The following is a 26,170-nucleotide window of genomic DNA, read 5'->3' on the forward strand; positions in this document are numbered from 1 at the left end:
ACACACACACACACACACACACACACTCATACCACCCATAACCACACGGTATGTGATGCTAAATTTCTGCCCTTACTGCCTCGGTCTGGCATGGAGAATGATTCATCAGTAATTCCCAGTCTCTTTCCGCTTCTCTCTCTTACAGTTAATTTACTGGTGATTGTGATCCTGTCCTGGGGAAAGTGTGGTCTCTCCAATTGCACCACTTGCTACCTGGTGGCCTTGGCAATGGCAGATCTACTGGTCATTATCACTGAGGTCATATAGTAGGGGCTCACTTATGACTATTTCCCAGTTTCTTTCCTGGACATCTCCCCTGTGTGTAGTGTTAACATTTTGTGCAGCCACAGACTGTTCTGTCTGGTTCACCGTCACTTTCTCCTTTGACCGATTTGTGGCCATTTGTTGCCAGAAGCTGAAAACAACATATTGCACCAAGAAAACTGCGGCTGTGGTTCCAGCAACAACCGGCGTTCTGCTCTGTTTAAAAAACACCCCACACTACTTTACACAGGAACCTGGAGAGATCATCGACAATGTTCACTGGTTCTGTTATCCAAAGCCAAGCTATCTTACTGACCCCGGATGGATGGGGTTTGAGTGGTTAGATACGGTTTTAACCCCACTGCTCCCGTTCGCTTTAATCCTGTCGCTCAACGCTCTGACAGTCAGACACATTTTAGTGACCAGTCGGGTCCGTAAGGGACTGAGGGTTCAGAGCCAGGGAGAGAATCACAGTGACCCAGAGATGGAGAGCAGGAGGAAGTCTGTGATTTTACTCTTCACCATCTCCGGCAGCTTCATACTCCTGTGGTCGGTGTACGTTATAGATTTCTTATATTACACCTTTACAGGAACCGATCCCAGTGATTACACTGATCCCGAATATATTTTTGGGGAAGTCGGATTTGTGCTGAATAATCTCAGTTGCTGCACAAACACATTTATTTATGGGGTGACTCAGTCCAAGTTCAGAGAACAGGTGAAGAAGGTAGTGAAATATCCACTTACACCCATCGTTCAATTAATGAAGAAACAGAACAACTGAGAACAGCCCAGAGGCTTCTCCCAGGGTTTCCAGTCCATGGGTGGAATATTTATCCACAAACTCCCAATCAGTTAATACCAGCCTGAGACGGACAGCAGCCCCATCCAATCAGGGGATTCCCACTCCCTAGGGCCGAGAGGCATCCAATCAGAGTGTTCGGTATATGACTGACAGCTGATGAAACCAATGGAAAGTGCCTAAATTGCGACCTGTATCTACCCAGTCAACAGCAACAGAAAGCGCTGGAATGGCTCCCGGTGCCTTGTCAATGTTAAGGGCAGACAGTCTATCCAATCCCTCCTCCTCGCCAATTTTAAACCCTTCTAATGTCTGAATCACATTCTCCCTCACCATGGCCTGGGTAGCATCTTCTTCCTTGGTAAAGACAGGTACAAAATCTTCATTTATGACCTCAGCTATATCCTCTTCCTCCATGTGTAAATCCCCTTTTTGTCTCCAATCAGTCCAACTGTTCCTTTTGCCGCCCTTTCACTATTTAGATGCCCATGGGATTCCTTCTCATCTTCGCTGCCAGTGTCTTTTCGTACTCCCTCTTTGCTTCCCTTTTTTGATTTTTTTGCCTGTCTTCTGGACCTTCTATACCCAGCCTGGTTTCAATGGTACTTTCTCACTGACCTCTGTCTTAAGCACACCTTTTCTTCCTCTAGCTTAATTTCTACCTCCTTTGTCATCCAGAGAGCTCTGGAATTTTATCCTTCCTTCCAAGGGTATATCTATAGACTTTAATCGAATTATCGTTTCTTTGAATGTAGCTCATTGTTCTACTGCAGTTTCTCCCTCCAACCTTGACTCTATTCTTACCCCATTGAAGTTGTCTTCTCCTCACAGTATATTTTTAAAATTTATTCTGTCATGCGATGTAGGCATCACCCATCTGAGTGGATTGCCCAGGTTTTATTAATTGAATTAAAATTGGATTTGAAACCATGTGCCTGGAGTATTAGATTATTAGTCCAATGACATGACACCTCTCCCACCACCTCCCCATGATTACCAATACACAAAACCTTACTGCTATTAATCAACTCTGCTAATACAGATTAATCCTGTTAACACTTAACACACCTTAGTAATTGTCATAAACCTTGCATAAAAATAAAAGATACTCAGCAATTCATCAGTTATTCATTGTGAATGATTAATTTTTTATGGTTTCTAACCTGACAGTTGTTTAGACCCAGTCCCTAAGTAGCAATACTCACCAGCCAACCAAGTTACGATTTTCATGTCATATCCATCTGTATGTTTGCTTCTGAATGAGGTTCTGAATCCATGGATTGTTCAAAAACAGCTGGCTCCCAACTCATCTCTCTCACACACACACACAGCTTTCTTGGCCCCGATCTCTCTGCCTCTCTCTCTCACACACACACAGCTTTCTTGGCCCTGATCTCTCTCTGCCTCTCTCTCTCAGCCCCGAGCTCTCCCTCTCTCTCTCTCTCTCACACACACACACACACACACACACACACACACACACACACACACACACACGTGAGTGAGTGAGTGAGTGTGTGTGTGTCTGGAGGCAGTGAGACCTCAGCTAGAAATGAAGAGGTTTGAACTTGCGCAAGCAAAGGAACTGAAATAACCTGAATCAGAGGCAAAGGAAAGAGAAAGGTTGTTTCTAAGGGAGCAAGCGGAAAGGCAGGAGAGAGAGAGAAACCTGGAACTGGAATTCCAGGCAAGAGAGAAAGAAAGAGAGGCAAGGGAAAGAGAGAAGGAACGAGAAAGGGAATAGCAGCTTAAAAAGGTTGGAAGTTAAAAAAAGAGATCTCAGATTCTGAGGAAAGTTCTGGTGATGAAAGAAATCTTTAACCTAAAACCTCGTGGGCAGGTGTTTAGATTTGTACAAGCTCCTCCAAAGATTGAGGAAAGGGATGTTGAAGCATTCTTTACTTCAGTTGAGAAGATAGCCAACAAAGGAAACCTGGACATTGTTGTTGCAGTCCAGGTTGCTGGGGAGAGTACATGAGGTTTAAGACTCACTGTCCGAAGAAATGTCGATGAACTATGATGTGGTTTTAAAAAAAAGGCTATTTTGAGAGTATGTGAATTGGTTCCTAACGCTACAGGCAGAAATATCGGAATATGGGAAAGCAGCCTGGCCAAACTTATATTGAGTTTGAGAGTAAAACAAAGTAATTTTGACCAGTGGATACGGGCATTAAAGATAGAGACAACATATGCAGCTCTTAGAGGAGTAATTCTTCGGGAAGAATTTAAAAATTCAATTCCTTCGGTAGTGCGAATTCATGTGGAGGAACAGAGGGTTCAAAGGGTGAGACAAGCAGTGTATGTGAGTCAGTGAGAGAGTGTGTGAGAGCGCGGGCGCGAGAGAGCGCGCGGGCGCGAGAGAGCGCGCGGGCGAGAGAGAGCGCGCGGGCGAGAGAGAGCGCGCGGGCGAGAGAGAGCGCGCGGGCGAGAGAGAGCGCGCGGGCGAGAGAGAGCGCGCGGGCGAGAGAGAGCGCGCGGGCGAGAGAGCGCGCGGGCGAGAGAGCGCGCGGGCGAGAGAGAGCGCGGGCGCGAGAGAGCGCGGGCGCGAGAGAGCGCGGGCGCGAGAGAGCGCGGGCGCGAGAGAGAGCGCGGGCGCGCGAGAGAGCGCGGGCGCGAGAGAGAGCGCGGGCGCGAGAGAGAGCGCGGGCGCGAGAGAGAGCGCGGGCGCGAGAGAGAGCGCGGGCGCGAGAGAGCGCGGGCGCGAGAGAGAGCGCGGGCGCGAGAGAGCGCGGGCGCGAGAGAGCGCGGGCGCGAGAGAGAGCGCGGGCGCGAGAGAGAGCGCGGGCGCGAGAGAGAGCGCGGGCGCGAGAGAGAGCGCGGGCGCGAGAGAGAGCGCGGGCGCGAGAGAGAGCGCGGGCGCGAGAGAGTGTGTGGCTGTGTGTATGTGTATGAGTGTGTGTGTGTGTGAGAGAGCGAGTGAGAGTGTATGTGTATTGAAGAGTGAATGAATGGAGCAAGCAGAAGTGGGACTGGAGGAGGTGAGAGATAGGGAGGGCCGTAGGAGGTTAAAGAGATAGGGAGGTTGTAGGGGCTGGAGGAGGTTACAGAGATAGGGAGGTTGTAGGGGCTGGAGGAGGTTACAGAGATAGGGAGTGGTGTAGGGGCTGGAGGAGGTTACAGAGATAGGGAGTGGTGTAGGGGCTGGAGGAGGTTACAGAGATAGGGAGGTTGTAGGGGCTGGAGGAGGTTACAGAGATAGGGAGGGTTGTAGTGGCTGGAGGAGGTTACAGAGATAGGGAGAGTTGTAGGGGCTGGAGGAGGTTACAGAGATAGGGAGGGTTGTAGGGGCTGGAGGAGGTTACAGAGATAGGGAGAGTTGTAGGGGCTGGAGGAGGTTACAGAGATCCGGAGTGCTGTCGGGGCTGGAGGAAATTACAGAGATAGGGAGGGGTGTAGGGGGCTGGAGGAGGTTACAGGGATCGGGAGGGCTCTAGGGGCTGTATCCGTCAGACCAACTCTCGCTCTCCTAAAACTCTGGGGAACGTCTGCCATTCTTGTCACCCTCTCCTCATAGGACAGTCCCCTCAGCCCAGGAGTCCGTCGAGTCAACCCTCCCGCGCAAATCTATCCTTCCTTGGGTACAGAGACTGAAACCGCACACCCACGGTACTCCCCGGTGGGACATCGTCACTCTGACACACTCAAATCCCCGGTAACCAATGGTAACAATCCCTTTACCCCTCCAGCTGCTTCACTTGTAAGCTTTACGCCCTTCAGGGAAAACAAGGGGGGGGGGGGGGGGTGGGGGAGGTAAATTCCCGGCGGTAGGTGTTCCCCGTGTGTCGTGCCGCCCTCGCCCCTCTCGGAGGTGGTAGAGGCCGCGGGTTTGGGCGGCGCTGTCGGAGGAGCCTTGGCGCGTTGCTGCAGTGCATTGTGGCACAGCTGCCCCCCACCCCCCCCCCCCCACAACACCACCCCCGCCCCGTGCGTCGCCGCCGGAGGGAGTGGAACATTTCAGCTGTCGGATAGCGGTGGGGGGGGGGGTGGGAAGGACACAAAACCTCCCAACGCTCGGTAAACAAAAGAAGATAAATCACTTTATTGAAACTCTTTTAACAGCCAGAGAGAGACGAAGATAATTGGGAAGGAACAACAACAACAACAACAAAAAAAAGAGGCAGTCTGCCGGCAATTCGACCAAGGAAGCTTCGCCCAGATCGGCACCCGCTCCCCTAGTCGGAACCAGATTCTTCAGAGGTGGCTGGAGTGCTGGGTGCTTTCTCAGAACCCTGAGCGTGAGAGAGAGACAGAGAGAGAGAGAGAGAGAGCAAATCAATTAGAATAGATTTCCACTCAGTGGGGCACTGTATACATCAAGGCATGATCAGAGCTTGCAAAAAAAAAAGGACATGGAAATAACAGTGGGTGACTTTAATCTTCACATCGATTGGACAAATCAAATCGGCAACAGCGGCCGGAAGGATGAGTTCGGAGGCACGTTCGTGGTGGGGGGGGGGGGTGGGGGGGTGCAAGTTTCTTTGAACAATCCGGTCCGGAACCTATTCAGGGGGGCAGGCTACTCTGGGCCCGGAAGCGTGCAGCGAGACCGGAGTAGGTGAAGGGGGCTGATTGTCAAATATCCTCTAGGGAAGAGTGATCATAACGTGACGGAATCTCACGTCCCGTTCGGCCGGGAAACGAGGGTCCGTTACTTCAATCTCGTCAGCTTGAGCGACGACAACGGCAAGGGGGGGGGAGGAAGACGGAGCCGGGTGAAGCGGACTCGGAACGTGGGTTCAGAGGGAGAGCGGCGGAAAGGCAGTATAGAGGGTCTTTACTCCGCTGAGGGAGAACCGGTTACGAGAAGGATGCACCTCCCACCCACCACCCCCTCCCTCCATCCCCGCCGTGGCTATAGCGAACGAAGTCGACGACTTAACCAGACCGAAGGAAAAAGATGTACAATCCTGTGAAAACCAGTGGCAGGGCAGAAGATCAGGGGAATCTTTAGAAACCAGCGCAGGGTGAGTAAAAGATATAGTAAAGAGCAGGAAACCGGAGTCCGCGAGAAAACCGGCAAGAAATAGGAAAGTGGGGCGGTAAAGCCTTCCACAAGTATGGAGGGCAAACTAGGGATGGGCAAGGAAAGATTGAATAGGCACTCCTTGGTGCAGCGGAGGTTGAGGGGGGGCCTGATAGGGGTGTATAAGATTACGAGGGACGTAGGTGGGGTGGAAAGGAAGGGACTTTTTCCATTAGTAGCAGAGTCAATAACCGGGGGGGGTGGTGGGGAGCATAGATTTAAGCTAAGAGGTAGAAGGCTAAGAAAGGAGTTGAGGAGAATTTGTTTTCACCCACAGAGGGCTGCAGGAGTCCGGGACTCACTGCCTGGAAGGGTGGTTGAGTCCGAAGCTCCAGCAGCATTTAAGTATTGAGATATTCAACGCGTTGCCATAGCCTCCAGGGTTATGGGGGGCAAACGCTGGAAAATGGGATTAACGCCGTCTTAAGTCTTTGTTGACCAGCACGCACGCGAATGGCCTCCGTCTGTGCTGTAAAACAGCTGCGAGTGCGAGAGTCTGTAAATGCTGGCCCAGCCAGCGAAGACCACATCGCGCGATTGAGTAAAGGATGAGAGTAACTAAAGTGGGGATTGATCCCTTGACGGGCAAGACTGGGGAATTCATATTGCAAGCAAGAAAACGGCAGAGGCTTCCGAGTGAGTATTTTTCATTCCTGGGCCCGGCATTTATTGCCCATCCCTAATTGCTCCCTTGAGAAGGTGGTGGTGGGTGAGCTGCCTTCTTGAGTCGCTGCAGTCCCCGTGTGGTGTAGGTACACCCACGGTGCTGTTAGGGAGGGAGTTCCAGGATTTTGTCCGTGTGGCGTAGGTACACCCACGGCGCTGTTAGGGAGGGAGTTCCACGATTTTGTCCCGTGTGGTGTAGGTACACCCACAGTGCTGTTAGGGAGGGAGTTCCAGGATTTTGTCCCTGTGGTGTAGGTACACCCACAGCGCTGTTAGGGAGGGAGTTCCAGGATTTTGTCCCGTGTGGTGTAGGTACACCCACGGCGCTGTTAGGGTGGGAGTTCCAGGATTTTGTCCGTGTGGTGTAGGTACACCCACAGCGCTGTTAGGGAGGGAGTTCCAGGATTTTGTCCCTGTGGTGTAGGTACACCCACGGCGCTGTTAGGGAGGGAGTTCCTGGATTTTGTCCCTGTGGTGTAGGTACACCCACAGCGCTGTTAGGGAGGGAGTTCCAGGATTTTGTCTGTGTGGTGTAGGTACACCCACAGTGCTGTTAGGGAGGGAGTTCCAGGATTTTGACCCCAGCAACAGTGAAGGAACGGCCGATATATTTCCACGTCAGGATGGTGAGTGACTCGGAGGGGAACTTCCAGGTGGTGGGTGTTCCCCATGTGTCTGCTGCCCTTGTGCTTCTATATGGTAGAGGTGGTGGGTTTGGAAGGTGCTGTTGAAGGAGCCTTGGTGAGTTGCTGCAGTGCATCTTGTAGATGGTACACACACTGCTGCTACTGTGCGTCGGTGGTGGAGGGAGTGAATGTTTGTGGATGGGGGGGCCGATCAAGCGGGGCTGCTTTGTCCTGGATGGTGTCGAGCTTCTTGAGTGTTGTGGGAGCTGCATTCAACCAGGCAAGTGGGAAGTATTCCAGCACACTCCTGACTTGTGCCTTGTAGATGGTGGACAGGCTTTGGGGAGTCAGGAGATGAGTTACTCGCCGTAGGATTCCTAGCTTACGGTGTTGGGGATGATATATTAACGTAGATAGAGAACTCGCTAACTAATAAGAAACAGGGGCAGGCAAAATGGGTGACTTTCAGGTTGGCAGACAGTAGCTAGTGGGGTATCACAGAGATCAGTGCTGGGGCCTCAAGTACAATCTTTATGAATGACTTGGATGAAGGGACTGACTGTACGGTAGCCAAATCTCTGACAATACGAAAGTTAGGTAGGAAAGCAAGCTGTGTGGAGGATACAAAGATTCTGCAAAGGGATACAGATCTGTTAAGTGAGTGAGCAAAACTTTGGCAGATGGGGTATAATGTGGGAAAGTATGAGGCTGTCCACTTGGACGGGTGGAATAGATAAACAGAATACTACGGAAAGAGAGAGACTGCAGAACGCTGTGGCACAGAGGGAGCTGGGGGTCCTAGTGGATGAATCACAAAACCTTAGTATGCAGGTGCAGCAAGTGATCAGGAGGGCTAATGCAACGTTGGTCTTTATTGTGAGGGGGGGTGGAGTATAAAAGTCGGGAAGTCTTGCTCCGACTGTACAGGGTGTTGGTGAGACGGCACCTGGAGCCCTGTAGACAGTTTCAGTCTCCTTACATAAGGATCGATAGACTCGTATTGGAGGCTGTGCAGGGAAGGTTCACTCGGCTGATTCCTGGGGTGAAGGGGGTTTGTCAGATGAGGAAAGGGTGAGCAGGTTGGGCCCTGTACCCATTGGAGTTTAGAAGAACGAGGGGTGGTCTTATTGAAGCATATCAGATTCTGAGGGAGGGAGGGGGCTTGACAGGGTGGATACTGAGAAGATGTTTCCCTCTCGTGGGGGGAATCTAGAACGAGGGGGGGGCACAGTTTCAGAGTGAGGGGTCTCCCATTGAAGACGGAGACAAGGCGGAATTTCCCCTCTCGGAGGGTCGTGAGTCTGTGGTATTCTCCCCCCCACCACCACCCCCCCACCCCCCCACCAGAGAGCAGTGGGGGCCAGGTCACTGAATATATTCAAGGCTGAGTTAGACAGGATCGACAAGGGGGTGGGGGGGGTCGAGGGTTATGGAGGGGGGGTCGAGGGGAGACGCAGGGAGGAAAGTAGAGTTCAGGCCACAATCAGATGAGCCCTAGTCTTACTGAATGGAGGAGCAGGTTGGAGGGGCTGATTGGCTTTCTCCTGCTGCAATTTCTTCGGTAGGATAAAGGGGACGGCGCCAACGCTGGATTGGTCCCTGCTTCACCCCATACCCCACTGGCTTGGGAGACTCCCTCTCCCCCCACCACCCCGCAACCCCCCCCAACCCCCCTCACCTCACTGTCGGACGAGCTCTCGTCACTGGACACAAACTCTTTGCTCTTGAAGCTGTCGCCGATTCCTTTCACAGGGCTCTTGGAGACCGAGCGGGGTAGCGACTGCTTCTCACCCTTACCCTTCGACTTCTTCGGAGTCTCCCTAAAGGAGAACACAAGCACACCAGGGGGAGAGCGTGTCAACAGGGTTCAGAGTGAGGGCCGGGGGTGGGGGGGGGGGGGGGGGGGGGGGGGGGGGGGAGGGTGGTGGGAGGAGAGATGCATATTTGACTGCAGGGGCTTCACAGCTACGACCCTCTGGGGTGGGGGCAGAAACTCCGACAGACCTCCAATTACCCCACCCCTCACCGACTCGAGGGGTTTTAGGCTATGACCCGCCGAGGTACTCGCACGTTCGCGACGCTGTGCTCTCTCCCCACAACGCACTGCTGTCGCTTCCCCAAGTTCCCCTCCCTCCCCCCTGCTCCTGTTCTCCTCCATCTCCTTCTCCCCCTCCCTCCCCTCCTACCACCCCCGTGCTCTCCACCTCCCCTCCCACCATCACCTTCTCCCTCCCCTCCCACCCCCTGTGCTCTCCACCACCCGCCTCCAGTCTCCACACCGCCCCCCACCGCCGTGCTCTCCACCTCCCACCTACCTCCCCCCCATGCTCTCCCCCTCCCCCCTCCCCTCACACCCTCGCCTTCTACCCCTCCCTCCCCTCCTTGCCCCCGTGCTCTCCTCCTCCCCTCCCTCACACTCTCCTCCCCTTCCCCCCTGCATAGACCTTAAGACATAGGAGCAGAAATTAGGCCAATCGGCCCATCGAGTCTGCTCCGCCATTCAATCACGGCTCATAAGTTTCTCAACCCCATTCTCCCTGTAACCTTTGACCTCCTTACCAATCAAGAACCTCTCTATCTCGGTCTTAAATACACTTGATGACCTGGTCTCCACAGCCTTCTGTGACAATGAATTCCATAGATTCACCACTCTCTGGCTAAAGAAGTTTCTCCTCATCTCTGTTCTAAAAGGTCTTCCCTTTACTCTGAGGCTGTGCCCTCGGGTCCTAGTCTCTCCTACTAATGGAAACATCTTCCCCACGTCCACTCTATCCAGGCCTTTCAGTATTCTGTAAGTTTCAATCAGATCCTTCTATCGCATTCTCTCCCTCCCCTCCTTGCTCCTTCTCCCCCACCCCTCCCCTCCTTCTCCCCCCACCCTCCCCTCCTTGCCCCTTCTCCCCCACCTCCCCTCCTTCTCCACCCACCCTCCCCTCCTTGCCCCTTCTCCCCCCCCTCCCTCCCCTCCTTGCTCCTTCTCCCCCCCCTCCCTCCCCTCCTTGCCCCCCCATTCTCCTCCTCCCTCCCCTCCCCTCTCCCTCATCCCCACACTCTCTGCTCCATATCCTGCTCTCGTTTCTCTCCTCCATGGCCCACACTTCCCCCACTTTCTCCTAGGCGACCCCACTCACTTTTTCTTGAACGAATCGGCCTTCCCACTCTTCCTGTACTCCTCCATCTTCTTCTCGTACTCCTTCTTCGCCGAGGCAGCTTTTGTGTCCCACTCCTAGGAGGGACGGAGGGAGAGAGAGGGGCGGAAAGAGAGAGAGAGAGGGGCGGAAAGAGAGAGAGAGAGGGGCGGAAAGAGAGAGAGAGAGAGAGACGGAAAGAGAGAGAGAGAGAGGGGCGGAAAGAGAGAGAGAGAGAGGGGCGGAAAGAGAGAGAGAGAGAGGGGCGGAAAGAGAGAGAGAGAGAGGGGCGGAAAGAGAGAGAGAGAGAGGGGCGGAAAGAGAGAGAGAGAGAGGGGCGGAAAGAGAGAGAGAGAGAGGGGCGGAAAGAGAGAGAGAGAGAGGGGCGGAAAGAGAGAGAGAGAGAGGGGCGGAAAGAGAGAGAGAGAGGGGCGGAAAGAGAGAGAGAGAGGGGCGGAAAGAGAGAGAGAGAGAGGGGCGGAAAGAGAGAGAGAGAGAGGGGCGGAAAGAGAGAGAGAGAGGGGCGGAAAGAGAGAGAGAGAGGGGCGGAAAGAGAGAGAGAGAGGGGCGGAAAGAGAGTGAGAGAGGGGCGGAGAGAGAGAGAGTGGGGCGGAAAGAGAGAGAGAGAGGGGCGGAAAGAGAGAGAGAGAGGGGCGGAAAGAGAGAGAGAGAGGGGCGGAAAGAGAGAGAGAGAGGGGCGGAAAGAGAGAGAGAGAGGGGCGGAAAGAGAGAGAGAGAGGGGCGGAAAGAGAGAGAGAGAGGGGCGGAAAGAGAGAGAGAGAGGGGCGGAAAGAGAGAGAGAGAGGGGCGGAAAGAGAGAGAGAGAGGGGCGGAAAGAGAGAGAGAGAGGGGCGGAAAGAGAGAGAGAGAGGGGCGGAAAGAGAGAGAGAGAGGGGCGGAAAGAGAGAGAGAGAGGGGCGGAAAGAGAGAGAGAGAGGGGCGGAAAGAGAGAGAGAGAGGGGCGGAAAGAGAGAGAGAGAGGGGCGGAAAGAGAGAGAGAGAGGGGCGGAAAGAGAGAGAGAGAGGGGCGGAAAGAGAGAGAGAGAGGGGCGGAAAGAGAGAGAGAGAGGGGCGGAAAGAGAGAGAGAGAAGGGCGGAAAGAGAGAGAGAGAGGGGGCGGAAAGAGAGAGAGAGAGAGGGGGCGGAAAGAGAGAGAGAGAGAGGGGCGGAAAGAGAGAGAGAGAGAGGGGCGGAAAGAGAGAGAGAGAGAGGGGCGGAAAGAGAGAGAGAGAGAGGGGCGGAAAGAGAGAGAGAGAGAGGGGCGGAAAGAGAGAGAGAGAGAGGGGCAGAAAGAGAGAGAGAGGGGCGGAAGAGAGAGAGAGGGGCGGAAGAGAGAGAGAGGGGCGGAAGAGAGAGAGAGGGGCGGAAGAGAGAGAGAGGGGCGGAAGAGAGAGAGAGGGGGCGGAAAGAGCGAGGGACGGAGAGAGCGAGGGACGGAGAGAGCGAGGGACGGAGAGAGCGAGGGACGGAGAGAGCGAGGGACGGAGAGAGCGAGGGACGGAGAGAGCGAGGGACGGAGAGAGCGAGGGACGGAGAGAGCGAGGGACGGAGAGAGCGAGGGACGGAAAGAGCGAGGGACGGAAAGAGCGAGGGACGGAAAGAACGAGGGACGGAAAGAACGAGGGACGGAAAGAGCGAGGGACGGAAAGAGCGAGGGACGGAAAGAGCGAGGGACGGAAAGAGCGAGGGACGGAAAGAGCGAGGGACGGAAAGAGCGAGGGACGGAAAGAGCGAGGGACGGAAAGAGCGACGGACGGAAAGAGCGAGGGACGGAAAGAGCGAGGGACGGGAAGAGAGAGAGAGGAAGAGAGAGAGAGGGCGAGAAAGAGGGCGAGAAAGAGGGAGAAAGAAAGAGGACAAATTGAAGAACATTAGGGAAGGAACACTGACGCAGAATATATTGAAGTGCCTCCCCCCCCCCCTTGTTCTTGACCCTCCTCCTACAGGAGGAAATAGGATCGACAGAGGGAAAGCTATCTTAAACCCCTGGATCAGATCAGCCCCTTAATCTTCAGCACTGGAGGGAATATAAACAGAGTCCCGGGGTCAGAGCTTTTAACCCATTTCGACTGGGCGATCACGCTGGTCAAACCTCTGCCGCTTGTCCTCGCGAGCTGCTGTGACTCGGAACTCAGGGTGAGAGAATCCCGCCAAGGGATTTAAAACCGGAGGATGAGAATGCTCCAGCTGAGGGTTCTGGGGGACCGGAGCTTGGAGAGAGCGTCAGCAGATGGGACAGCGGAGTAGGGTGCGAGGGGATGGCGGATGGGGAGACAGGGAGGGTCCAGTCGGTGGTGGGGGGGGGGGGGGGGGGTGGTGTCGGAATGTTCATCCAAGGGGAGCAGAAAGGCCAAGGGACACGACGCTCCGGCAGACACACCCAGGCAGGGCGAGGGACCTACAACGAGGCTGCTGACCTCTTTCTTATCCTTGCCCATTGCTTTCCAGAGCTCGCCGGCTTTCTTCGATAGCTCCGTCACGCTGATGCCCGGATTGTCGGCTTTGATCTTCTCCCGGTTCGCGTTCAACCACAACATGTAGGTGGACATGGGACGCTTGGGGGCGTGGGGGTCCTTTTCCTTCGATTTCTTACTCTGCGCAGGAAGGGAGGTGAAAAAACACGGGGTTAGATACAGACTGAAGCTCCCTCTACACTGTTCCCATCAAACACTCCCAGGACAGGTACAGCACGGGGTTAGATACAGAGTAAAGCTCCCTCTACACTGTCCCCATCAAACACTCCCAGGACAGGTACAGCACGGGTTAAATACAGAGTAAAGCTCCCTCTACACTGTCCCCATCAAACACTCCCAGGACAGGTACAGCATGGGGTTAGATACAGAGTAAAGCTCCCTCTACACTGTCTCCATCAAACACTCCCAGGACAGGTACAGCACGGGGTTAGATACAGAGTAAATCTCCCTCTACACCGTCCCCATCAAACACTCCCAGGACAGATACAGCACGGGGTTAGATACAGAGTAAAGTTCCCTCTACACTGTCTCCATCAAACACTCCCAGGACAGGTACAGCACGGGGTTAGATACAGAGTAAAGCTCCCTCTACACTGTCCCCATCAAACACTCCCAGGACACGTACAGCACGGGGTTAGATACAGAGTAAAGCTTCCTCTACACTGTCCCCATCAAACACTCCCAGGACAGGTACAGCACGGGGTTAGATACAGAGTAAAGCTCCCTCTACGCTATCCCCATCAAACACTCCCAGGACAGGTACAGCACGGGGTTAGATACAGAGTAAAGCTTCCTCTACACTGTCCCCATCAAACACTCCCAGGACAGGTACAGCACGGGGTTAGATACAGAGTAAAGCTCCCTCTACGCTATCCCCATCAAACATTCCCAGGACAGGTACAGCACGGGGTTAGATACAGAGTAAAGCTCCCTCTGCACTGTCCTCATCAAACACTCCCAGGACAGGTACAGCACGGGGTTAGATACAGAGTAAAGCTCCCTCTGCACTGTCCTCATCAAACACTCCCAGGACAGGTACAGCACGGGGTTAGATACAGAGTAAAGCTCCCTCTGCACTGTCCTCATCAAACACTCCCAGGACAGGTACAGCACGGGGTTAGATACAGAGTAAAGCTCCCTCTGCACTGTCCTCATCAAACACTCCCAGGACAGGTACAGCACGGGGTTAGATACAGAGTAAAGCTCCCTCTGCACTGTCCCCATCAAACACTCCCAGGACAGGTACAGCACGGGGTTAGATACAGAGTAAACCGCCCTCTACACTATCGCCATCAAACAATCCCAGGACACGTACAGCACGGGGTTAGATACAGAGTAAAGCTTCCTCTACACTGTCCCCATCAAACACTCCCAGGACAGGTACAGCACGGGGTTAGATACAGAGTAAAGCTCCCTCTACACTGTCCCCATCAAACACTCCCAGGACAGGTACAGCACGGTGCTGGATACAGAGTAAAGCTCCCTCGATTTGCCCTGAATTTTTATTTGACCCCTGACAGAGGTTGAAAGGTCAGAGTTTACCTCGGGCTTTTTCTTTTTGGGTTTCTCCTTGACGACCTTGGCTCGCTTTGCCGGCACCTTCCGATGCTTCTCACTGTCACTCTCATCTTCATTGCTGCTGGACGAGCTGCCACCGGCATTACTGTCGTACCTGAGGGTGGTGGGAGGGGAGGGATTAACTCTGAGGCCCCGCCCCCGACCCCCTCACAAAGGCCCCGCCCCCGACCCCCTCACAAAGGCCCCGCCCCCGACCCCCTCACAAAGGCCCCGCCCCCGACCCCCTCACAAAGGCCCCGCCCCCGACCCCCTCACAAAGGCCCCGCCCCCGACCCCCTCACAAAGGCCCCGCCCCCGACCCCCTCACAAAGGCCCCGCCCCCGACCCCCTCACAAAGGCCCCGCCCACGACCCCCTCACAAAGGCCCCGCCCCCGACCCCCTCACAAAGGCCCCGCCCCCAGACCCCGCTGAGGCCCCACCTCTAGACCCCGACCTCTCATTGAGCCTCCGCCTCCAGGCAGACCTCTCCCCCTCACCAAGGCTTCACTCCCAGACAGACCTCTCCCGCTGACTGAGGCTCCACCTCCATACAGACCCCTCTCCCTAACCGAGGCTCCACCTCCAGACAGACCCCTCCCCCTGAGGCTCCACCTCCAGACAGACCCCTCTCCCTAACCGAGGCTCCACCTCCAGACAGACCCCTCCCCCTGAGGCTCCACCTCCAGACAGACCCCTCCCCCTGAGGCTCCACCTCCAGACAGACCCCTCCCCTGAGGCTCCACCTCCAGACGGACCCCACCCCCCGACTGAGGCTCCACCTCCAGGCAGACCCCTCCCCCTGAGGCTCCACCTCCAGGCAGACCCCTCCCCCTGAGGCTCCACCTCCACAGACCCCTCCCCCTGAGGCTCCACCTCCACAGACCCCTCCCCCTGAGGCTCCACCTCCACAGACCCCTCCCCCTGAGGCTCCACCTCCAGACAGACCCCTCCCCCTGAGGCTCCACCTCCAGACAGACCCCTCCCCCTGAGGCTCCACCTCCAGACAGACCCCTCCCCTGAGGCTCCACCTCCAGACGGACCCCACCCCCCGACTGAGGCTCCACCTCCAGGCAGACCCCTCCCCCTGAGGCTCCACCTCCACAGACCCCTCCCCCTGAGGCTCCACCTCCACAGACCCCTCCCCCTGAGGCTCCACCTCCACAGACCCCTCCCCCTGAGGCTCCACCTCCAAAGACCCCTCCCCCTGAGGCTCCACCTCCAGACAGACCCCTCCCCCTGAGGCTCCACCTCCAGACAGACCCCTCCCCCTGAGGCTCCACCTCCAGACAGACCCCTCCCCCTGAGGCTCCACCTCCAGACAGACCCCTCCCCCTGAGGCTCCACCTCCAGACAGATCCCTCCCCCTGAGGCTCCACCTCCAGACAGACCCCTCCCCCGAGGCTCCACCTCCAGACAGACCCCTCCCCCTGAGGCTCCACCTCCAGACAGACCCCTCCCCCCAAGGCTCCACCTCCAGACAGACCCCTCCCCCTGAGGCTCCACCTCCAGACAGACCCCTCCCCCTGCGGCTCCACCTCCAGACAGACCCCTCCCCCTGAGGCTCCACCTCCAGACAGACCCCTCCCCCTGAGGCTCCACCTCCAGACAGACCCCTCCCCCTGAGGCTCCACCTCCAGACAGACCCCTCCCCCTGAGGCTCCACCTCCAGACAGACCCCTCCCCCTGAGGCTCCACCTCCAGACAGACCCCTCCCCCTGAGGCTCCACCTCCAGACAGACCCCTCCCCCTGAGGCTCCACCTCCAGACAGACCCCTCCCCCTGAGGCTCCACCTCCAGACGGACCCCTCCCCCGAGGCTCCACCTCCAGACGGACCCCTCCCCCTGAGGCTCCACCTCCAGACGGACCCCTCCCACTGAGGCTCCATCTCCAGACGGACCCCTCCCCCTGAGGCTCCACCTCCAGATGGACCCCTCCCCCTGAGGCTCCACCTCCAGACAGGCCCCACCCCCCAGTCACCACCAACTGGACCCCTCCAACCGCCCCGCCCCTCCCCACCCCCGACAGCGGCCGGGCCTCCACTCAACTGGTCTTCCCAACGCAAACTCTCACCCTCCCTGGCCCTTGACAAGTACTCACTCCTCGTCCACTTCATCCTCCTCGTCTCCAGGATTGAATGACTCATCTGCAAGGGGAACGACAGCCGTGTGAGGAGACAGCTCACCTGTGGGTCCCGCTGCCTATTTCTCAAGCCCACCTCCAGTCCGCGCTACTGCAGCCTGGCACCAGGGTCTCGAGATTCACAATGCCCGGCCCAACCAACCTCACCCTGAGTTTATTCCTCGTTCCCGGGATGTGGGCTTCGCTGGCTGGGCCCCAGCTTTCGTTGCCCATTCCTAATTGCCCCCTTGAGAAGGTGGGTGGATGGTGAGCCGCTGCAGTCCCCTTGTGGCGTAGGTACACCCACAGCGCTGTTAGGGAGGGAGTTCCAGGATTTTGTCCGTGTGGTGTAGGTACACCCACAGCGCTGTTAGGGAGGGAGTTCCAGGATTTTGTCCGTGTGGTGTAGGTACACCCACGGCGCTGTAAGGGAGGGAGTTCCAGGATTTTGTCCGTGTGGTGTAGGTACACCCACGGCGCTGTTAGGGAGTTCCAGGATTTTGTTCCTGTGTGGTGTAGGTACATCAACGGCGCTGTTAGGGAGGGAGTTCCTGGATTTTGTCCGTGTGATGTAGGTACACCCACAGGGCTGTTAGGGAGGGAGTTCCAGGATGTTGTCCGTGTGGTGTAGGTACACCCACAGTGCTGTTAGGGAGGGAGTTCATGGATTTTGTCCGTGTGGTGTAGGTACACCCACAGCACTGTTAGGGAGGGAGTTCCAGGAATTTGTCCCGTGTGGTGTAGGTACACCCATGGCACTGTTAGGGAGGGAGTTCCAGGATTTTGTCCCGTGTGGTGGAGGTACACCCACAGCACTGTTAGGGAGGGAGTTCCAGGAATTTGTCCCGTGTGGTGTAGGTACACCCATGGCACTGTTAGGGAGGGAGTTCCAGGATTTTGTCCCGTGTGGTGTAGGTACACCCACAGTGCTGTTAGCGAGGGAGTTCCAGGATTTTGTCCCCTGTGATGTAGGTACACCCATGGCGCTGATAGGGAGGGAGTTCCAGGATTTTGACCCAGCGACAGTGAAGGGGTGGTTGGAAAGCCCACCTGACTCCACCCCACCCTGCTCTCTTGCCCACATGTCCGTCCTTGGCCTGCTGCATTGTTCCAGTGAAGCCCAACGCAAACTGGAGGAACAAGACCTCATCTTCCGACTAGGCACTTTACAGCCTTCCGGACTGAATATTGAGTTAAACGATTTTAGATCATGAACTCTCAGCCTCCATCCCCACCCCCTTTCCCATCCCCCTTTTTCCCCAATGATTTGTTTAGATTTTTCTTTTCCTACCTATTTCCATTATTTTTAAATGTATTTCCATCCATTGTTTTATCTCTACCTTTTAGCCTTTTTCAATCCGTTCCCTTCCCCCCACCCCACCCCCACTAGGGCTATCTGTACCTTGCTCATCCTGCTTTCTACCCTTAATTAGCACATTCCTTAGATAATATCACCACCTTCAACACCTCTTTGTCCTTTTGTCTGGGACATCTTTTGGTTATCTCCACCTATCACTGACCCTCTATCCAGCTCTACCTGTCCCGCCACCCCCCCTTAAACCAGCTTATATTTCACCTCTCCTATTTTTACTTAGTTCTGTCAAAGAGTCAAACGGACTCGAAACGTTAACTGTGTCCCTCTCCGCCGATGCTGCCAGACCTGCTGAGTTTTTCCAGCTATTTCTGTCTTTGTTTTGGATTTCCAGCATCCGCAGTTTTTTTTTTGCTTTTATCCATCTGACTCCCTGTTGTACCCGCACCCCCCTCCCCACAACTGCCAGGGATCTGTGGCATTACTGACACCCTCTCAGCCAGCCCACACACCGCCCCCTCCCCCTCCCCCACCGTTTACCTGTCTCCTCGCCAGACTCGCTGTCATTGGCGGCTTCCTCGCGAATCCTGCCTTCGGCCTTCACCTGCTCTAGGTAAGCGTCGTGCTGATCCTCGTCCGAGTCGGCGTAATCGTCATAATTCTGCTTGATGCTCTGCAGGGGGTGGGGCGGGGGTGGGGGGGAGAGAGAGAGAGAGAGAGAGAGAGGAGGAAATAGGTCAGTGAACGAGACAAGGCCGAGAGAGAGGGAGGGGAAGGGTCAGTGACGGTGAACGTGACAGGGCCTGGGTCTGGCGGAGGTAGGCTTCTCTCTCTCTCTGCTGCTCACATATTCATGCAGGGATCCAGCTCAAGGAGCGAGGGGGTGGGGGAGGGAGTGAAGGAGCGAGCGAGGGGGCGTAGGAGGGAGGGATAAAGGGGAACACGGGCAGAGAGAGAGGACAATTTGAAAGCCAACAATTATCCCAATTCTTTCATCGCTGGCTGGATCAGCAGTTATTGCCCATCCCTAATTGCCCCCTTGAGAAGGTGGGTGGGTGAGCTGCCTTCTTGAGCCGCTGCAGTCCGTGTGGTGTAGCTACACCCACGGCGCTGTTTTGGAGGAAGTTCCAGGATTTTGTCCCTGTGGTGTAGGTACACCCACAGCGCTGTTAGGGAGGAAGTTCCAGGATTTTGTCTGTGTTGTGTAGGTACACCCACAGCGCTGTTAGGGAGGGAGTTCCAGGATTTTGTCCTGTGTGGTGTAGGTACACCCACAGTGCTGTTAGGGAGGGAGTTCCAGGATTTTGTCCGTGTTGTGTAGGTACACCCACAGCGCTGTTAGGGAGGGAGTTCCAGGATTTTGTCCGTGTTGTGTAGGTACACCCACGGCGCTGTTAGGGAGGGAGTTCCAGGATTTTGTCCGTGTGGTGTAGGTACACCCACGGCGCTGTTAGGGAGGGAGTTCCAGGATTTTGTCCGTGTGGTGTAGGTACACCCACGGCGCTGTTAGGGAGGGAGTTCCAGGATTTTGTCCGTGTGGTGTAGGTACACCCACGGCGCTGTTAGGGAGGGAGTTCCAGGATTTTGTCCGTGTGGTGTAGGTACACCCACAGCGCTGTTAGGGAGGGAGTTCCAGGATTTGTCCGTGTGGTGTAGGTACACCCACGGCGCTGTTGGGGAGGGAGTTCCAGGATTTTGTCCGTGTGGTGTAGGTACACCCACGGCGCTGTTGGGGAGGGAGTTCCAGGATTTTGACCCAGAGACAGTGAGGGAACGGCCGATATATTTCCAAGTCAGGATGGTGAGTGACTCGGAGTGGAACTTCCAGGTGGTGGGTGTTCCCCATGTGTCTGCTGCCCTTGTCCTTCTAGATGGTAGTGGTCGTGGATTTGGGAGGTGCTGTCAAAGGAGCCTTGGTGAGTTGCTGCAGTGCATCTTGTAGATGGTACACACACTGCAGCTACTGTGCATCGGTGGTGGATGGAGTGAATGTTTGTGGATGTGGACGGGGTGGTGATCAAGTAGGGCTGCTTCGTCCTGGATTATTTACTTATCAAAAAGAATTTGTTTGCACAGGAATGAATAAACCTCTTTCGAGAGCATCGGTAAATGTTCATATTGAAGGAGTAACCCTGTAGTATTTGTGATGAGTATTTAGAGTGCACAAGTTGAAGGCACAGACCGATTCACCGGCACTAAGTTCGCCTCCCCGGTGTTGGAACACAAATAAACGTTCCCCCAACACCCACGCACACACCACACACACACACACACAAGCTGGCCCACAGATACACAAACGTGCAGAGTTAGATGGGTCGGTCCAGGCAGCTGGAAGATGAGAGGGCCCAGGGAGAGACAGTGGTGTCTCAGGACCTTCACTGGGAGACAGAGAGGAGTCTCACCACCCCCACAGCTTCAGCTGCCTGGGGACAAGCACACACACTCCATGCACCAAACCGCAGGCTGGAGAGTTACACACCACTCAAGTGTACAAACCTCATCGGGCTAAATGGAGAGAGAGAGAGGGGGGAGGAGGGGTTGGGGGAAGAGAGAGAGAGAGAGACAGTTAAAGTGGGCAGAAAGGGTAATGCATCCGCACCGGCACAGACACTGTGCATAGAGGGAGCGGGAGTAGAGTGCGAGACACACAGAGCGAGAGAGACAGGCACAGGGGGAGTGGGACAGACAGAGAGAGAGAGAGAGAGAGAGAGAGACAGGCACAGTGGGAGTGGGACAGACAGAGAGAGACAGAGAGAGAGAGAGAGAGAGAGAGAGAGAGAGAGGGAGAGGGAGAGAGAGAGAGAGAGAGAGAGAGAGGGAGAGGGAGAGGAAGGGGGGAGAGAGACAGGCACACACAGGGGGAGAGAGACAGGCACACACAGTGGTGGAGAGAGACAGCACACACAGGGGGAGAGAGACAGGCACACACAGGGGAGAGAGACAAGGCACACACAGGGGGGAGAGAGACAGGCACACACATGGGAGAGAGACAGGCACACACAGGGGGAGAGAGGACAGGCACACACAGGGGGAGAGAGACAGCACACACAGGGGGAGAGGAGACACGGCACACACACAGGGGAGAGAGGACAGCACACACAGGGGGAGAGAGACAGCACCCACACAGGGGAGAGAGAGACAGGCACACACAGGGGGAGAGAGACAGGCACACACAGGGGAGAGAGACAGCCACACACAGGGGGAGAGAGACAGGCACACACAGGGGGAGAGAGACAGGCACACACAGGGGGAGAGAGACAGGCACACACAGGGGGAGAGAGACAGGGCACACACAGGGGGAGAGAGACATGCACACACAGGGGGAGAGAGACAGGCACACACAGGGGAGAGAGAACAGGCACACACAGGGGGAGAGAGACAGGCACACACAGGGGGAGAGAGACAGGGGCACACACTAGGGGGAGAGAGACAGGCACACACAGGGGGAGAGAGACAGGCACCACAGGGGGAGAGAGACAGGCACACACAGGGGGAGAGAGACAGGCACACACAGGGGGAGAGAGACAGGCACACACAGGGGGAGAGAGACAGGCACACACAGGGGGAGAGAGACAGGCACACACAGGGGGAGAGAGACAGGCACACACAGGGGGAGAGAGACAGGCACACCACAGGGGGAGAGAGACAGGCACACACAGGGGGAGGAGAGACAGGCACACACAGGGGGAGAGACAGGCACACACAGGGGGAGAGAGACAGGCACACACAGGGGGAGAGAGACAGGCACACACAGGGGGAGAGAGACAGGCACACACAGGGGGAGAGAGACAGGCACACACAGGGGAGAGAGACAGGCACACACAGGGGGAGAGAGACAGGCACACACAGGGGGAGAGAGACAGGCACACACAGGGGGAGAGAGACAGGCACACACAGGGGGAGAGAGACAGGCACACACAGGGGGAGAGAGACAGGCACACACAGGGGGAGAGAGACAGGCACACACAGGGGGAGAGAGACAGGCACACACAGGGGGAGAGAGACAGGCACACACAGGGGGAGAGAGACAGGCACACACAGGGGGAGAGAGACAGGCACACACAGGGGGAGAGAGACAGGCACACACAGGGGGAGAGAGACAGGCACACACAGGGGGAGAGAGACAGGCACACACAGGGGGAGAGAGACAGGCACACACAGGGGGAGAGAGACAGGCACACACAGGGGGAGAGAGACAGGCACACACAGGGGGAGAGAGACAGGCACACACAGGGGGAGAGAGACAGGCACACACAGGGGGAGAGAGACAGGCACACACAGGGGGAGAGAGACAGGCACACACAGGGGGAGAGAGACAGGCACACACAGGGGGAGAGAGACAGGCACACACAGGGGGAGAGAGACAGGCACACACAGGGGGAGAGAGACAGGCACACACAGGGGGAGAGAGACAGGCACACACAGGGGGAGAGAGACAGGCACACACAGGGGGAGAGAGACAGGCACACACAGGGGAGAGAGACAGGCACACACAGGGGGAGAGAGACAGGCACACACAGGGGGAGAGAGACAGGCACACACAGGGGGAGAGAGACAGGCACACACAGGGGGAGAGAGACAGGCACACACAGGGGGAGAGAGACAGGCACACACAGGGGGAGAGAGACAGGCACACACAGGGGGAGAGAGACAGGCACACACAGGGGGAGAGAGACAGGCACACACAGGGGGAGAGAGACAGGCACACACAGGGGGAGAGAGACAGGCACACACAGGGGGAGAGAGACAGGCACACACAGGGGGAGAGAGACAGGCACACACAGAGGGAGAGAGACAGGCACACACAGAGGGAGAGAGACAGGCACACAGAGAGAGAGAGAGAGACAGGCACACAGAGAGAGAGAGAGACAGGCACACAGAGAGAGAGAGAGACAGGCACACAGAGAGAGAGAGAGACAGGCACACAGAGAGAGAGAGAGACAGGCACACAGAGAGAGAGAGAGACAGGCACACAGAGAGAGAGAGAGACAGGCACACAGAGAGAGAGAGAGACAGGCACACAGAGAGAGAGAGAGACAGGCACACAGAGAGAGAGAGAGACAGGCACACAGAGAGAGAGAGAGAGACAGGCACACAGAGAGAGAGAGAGAGACAGGCACACAGAGAGAGAGACAGGCACACAGAGAGAGAGAGAGACAGGCACACAGAGAGAGAGAGAGAGAGAGAGAGAGACAGAGAGAGAGAGAGAGAGAGACAGACAGACAGAGGGGGAGCGGGACAGACAGAGAGAGAGACTGACAGAGAGAGAGAGACAGGCACAGGGGAGGGGACAGACAGAGGGCAGGGCTGGCACAGGGGGAGCGGGACAGACACAGAGAGAGAGAGACAGGCTCAGGGGGAGTGGGACAGACACAAAGAGAGGGAGGCTCAGGGGGAGTGGGACAGACAGAGCAGGGCAGGCACAGGGGGAGCGGGACAGACACAGAGAGTGAGAGACAGGCTCAGGGAGCAGGACAGACAGAGCAGGACAGGCACAGGGGGAGCGGGACAGACACAGAGAGTGAGAGACAGGCTCAGGGAGCAGGACAGACAGAGAGAGAGAGAGAGAGAGAGAGGGAGACAGGCACAGTGGGAGTGGGACAGACAGAGAGAGAGAGAGAGACAGGCACAGGGGGAGCGGGACAGACAGAGAGAGAGAGAGACAGGCACAGGGAGAGCGGGACAGACAGAGAGAGAGAGAGAGAGAGAGAGAGAGAGGGAGACAGGCACAGTGGGAGTGGGACAGACAGAGAGAGAGAGAGAGACAGGCACAGGGGGAGCGGGACAGACAGAGAGAGAGAGAGACAGGCACAGGGAGAGCGGGACAGACAGAGAGAGAGAGAGAGAGACAGGCACAGGGAGAGCAGGACAGACAGAGAGAGAGAGGCGGGGGGGGGGACAGAGAGCGAGAGAGAGGGAGGGACAGAGAGAGAGACAGAGAGAGGGGGGGACAGAGAGAGAGGGAGAGAGAGGGGGGGACAGAGAGCGAGAGAGAGGGAGGGACAGAGAGAGAGACAGAGAGAGGGGGGGACAGAGAGAGAGAGAGACAGACAGACAGACAGAGAGAGACAGAGGGAGAGAGCGAGAGACAGAGAGAGAGAGAGAGAGAGAGACAGAGAGAGGGGGGGGGACAGAGAGAGAGAGAGAGAGAGAGAGAGGGGGGGACAGAGAGGAGAGAGAGAGAGAGAGAGAGGGGGGGGACAGAGAGAGAGAGAGAGAGAGAGAGACAGAGAGAGAGAGAGAGAGAGACAGAGAGAGCGCAAGCGAGCGCACGAGTGTGAACAGATGGTCAGACAGAGAAAGAGCGTGGTGACAGACACAGAGATAGCGAGCGCAGGAGAGAGCATGGGGACAGAGGGAGAGTGAGGGAGACAGTGCACAGACGTGAGGCAGTGCACAAGCTCCTAGTGCCCGGATTCCTATTGCCGCCTCACCTCCTTCATGCCTCGGTTCTTGATGTTGAGTTTTTTGGCATTGACGAAATCGAAGAGCTTCCCGTATTCTTCCCTGGAAACAGAATGCAGTCCGTCAATCTGTGGAATCCCGGGAATGTCCAACGGATAACCCCCAGCCAACCCACTCCTTTCACAGCCGCAGATCACAGCTTCCCATGTTGCTTCTGGAAGGCAAAACCCTCCCTCCCCCAGTCGATCAGCACCACCTCACTCACCTCTCGATACTGCTAAAGGTGTACTGACTGCCTCCCCCAGTCCATCAGCCCCCTCACTCACCTCTCGATACTGCTAAAGGTGTACTGACTGCCTCCCCCAGTCCATCAGCCCCCTCACTCACCTCTCGATACTGCCAAAGGTGTACTGACTGCCTCCCCCAGTCCATCAGCCCCCTCACTCACCTCTCGATACTGCCAAAGGTGTACTGACTGCCTCCCCCAGTCCATCAGCCCCCTCACAACTCTCGATACTAATAAAGGTGTACTGACTGCCTCCCCCAGTCGGTCAGACCCGTCAACCCCCTCACTCACCTCTCGATACTGCCAGAGGTGCACTGACTGCCACCCCAAGTCGATCAGCTCCACCTCACTCACCTCTCCATAGCGCTGATGTACTGACTGCCTCCGCCAGTCAATCTGCATCTCCTCTCGGAGCTAAAGGTGCACTGACTGCCTCCCACAGTCGATCAGCCCTGCCTCACACCTCTCGATGCTGCTGAAGGTGCACTGGCTGCCTCTCCAAGTCGATCTGCCCCACCTCTCGGAGCTGAAGGTGTACTGACTGCCTCCCACAGTCGATCAGCCCTGCCTCACACCTCTCGATGCTGCTGACGGTGCACTGACTGCCTCCCCCAGTCGATCTGCCCCACCTCTCGGAGCTGAAAGTGTACTGACTGCCTCCCCCAGTCGCTCAGCCCCACCCCCACCCCGCTCACCTCTCGATGCTGCTGAAGGTGTACTGGCTGCCCTGCTTGGTCTCGATCTCGAAGTCGAAGGACCGGGTGGTGGTGGTCCCTCTGGCGAAGTTGACGTGCGAGATCTCATCGAAGCGGATGTGCACGGGGGGCTTGTGGACATAGATGAAGCCCCTCTCAAGGGGGTAGAGGAGGCCCGAGCTGGCCTTGTAGGAACAGGAGATGCAGTGAGCCCCCGAGTTACTGTGTTGTTGGGGGGGTGTGGGGGGAGAGGAGAGGGAGAGAGAGACAAAGAGATGGACGTTAAACACACCCCACAATTTCTGAGGGGATTTGGGGGGAGGAGGAGGTAAGCCCAAACCTCGCACGATCACAACGCCGTGACTCCCTCCGGCTACCGGTCAGGCGGCAGGAGCTGCTGTGTGACCGTCCACCCATCTCGAAATACGAGGGAGGGAGGGAGGGAGGGGCGGCCGTCCTTGGCTGACCCGGTGTCACCTCTCCTGCTTCGATCAAAGGCTGCGTCGGCTTAATCGAGCGACCGGAGGGCGGAGATCTCCCACGCAGCCCGGCTAGCTCGCCCAGTTTTTTTTTAAAAAAAACTTCTCTCTTAAACGTTTTAAGAATTTATTTCCCCCGATATTTTTTTTGTTTTAAAAAAAACCTGTCACTCCCCAGAGGGAGTGGGGGGGGGGAGCGGAGGGGGGGAGACCAGCGAAATACCGATTCGAGAAGCACTTTGTGAACAGAGGACGTACTGCTTCCTCACGCTCAGCGGGACAAATGCAAGAATGCCAAATTTCAAAGGCTCACCACACACACAGACAGAAACA

At 56.3% G+C, this 26,170-nt stretch overlaps 1 protein-coding gene across 1 annotated transcript in view; it reads right to left on the bottom strand.

The window, feature by feature from the left end:
• Positions 1–5,083: 5,083 nt before the first annotated feature.
• Positions 5,084–26,170, bottom strand: part of LOC121269424 (FACT complex subunit SSRP1-like) — a 34,185-nt gene continuing 13,098 nt past the window's right edge. Inside the window, exons 8-16 of the mRNA XM_041174043.1 lie at positions 25,359–25,580; positions 24,407–24,479; positions 18,513–18,645; positions 16,640–16,685; positions 14,526–14,655; positions 12,927–13,103; positions 10,513–10,607; positions 9,060–9,201; positions 5,084–5,295 (exon numbers count right to left, since the gene is read on the bottom strand). Coding sequence (XP_041029977.1) covers positions 5,239–5,295; positions 9,060–9,201; positions 10,513–10,607; positions 12,927–13,103; positions 14,526–14,655; positions 16,640–16,685; positions 18,513–18,645; positions 24,407–24,479; positions 25,359–25,580 — 1,075 coding nt within the window. The 3' untranslated portion in view covers positions 5,084–5,238. The remainder of the gene's footprint in view (positions 5,296–9,059; positions 9,202–10,512; positions 10,608–12,926; positions 13,104–14,525; positions 14,656–16,639; positions 16,686–18,512; positions 18,646–24,406; positions 24,480–25,358; positions 25,581–26,170) is intronic.

The sequence above is a fragment of the Carcharodon carcharias genome, chromosome 24, assembly GCF_017639515.1.
Source record: "Carcharodon carcharias isolate sCarCar2 chromosome 24, sCarCar2.pri, whole genome shotgun sequence".
NCBI classification, from domain to species: Eukaryota; Metazoa; Chordata; class Chondrichthyes; order Lamniformes; family Lamnidae; genus Carcharodon; species Carcharodon carcharias.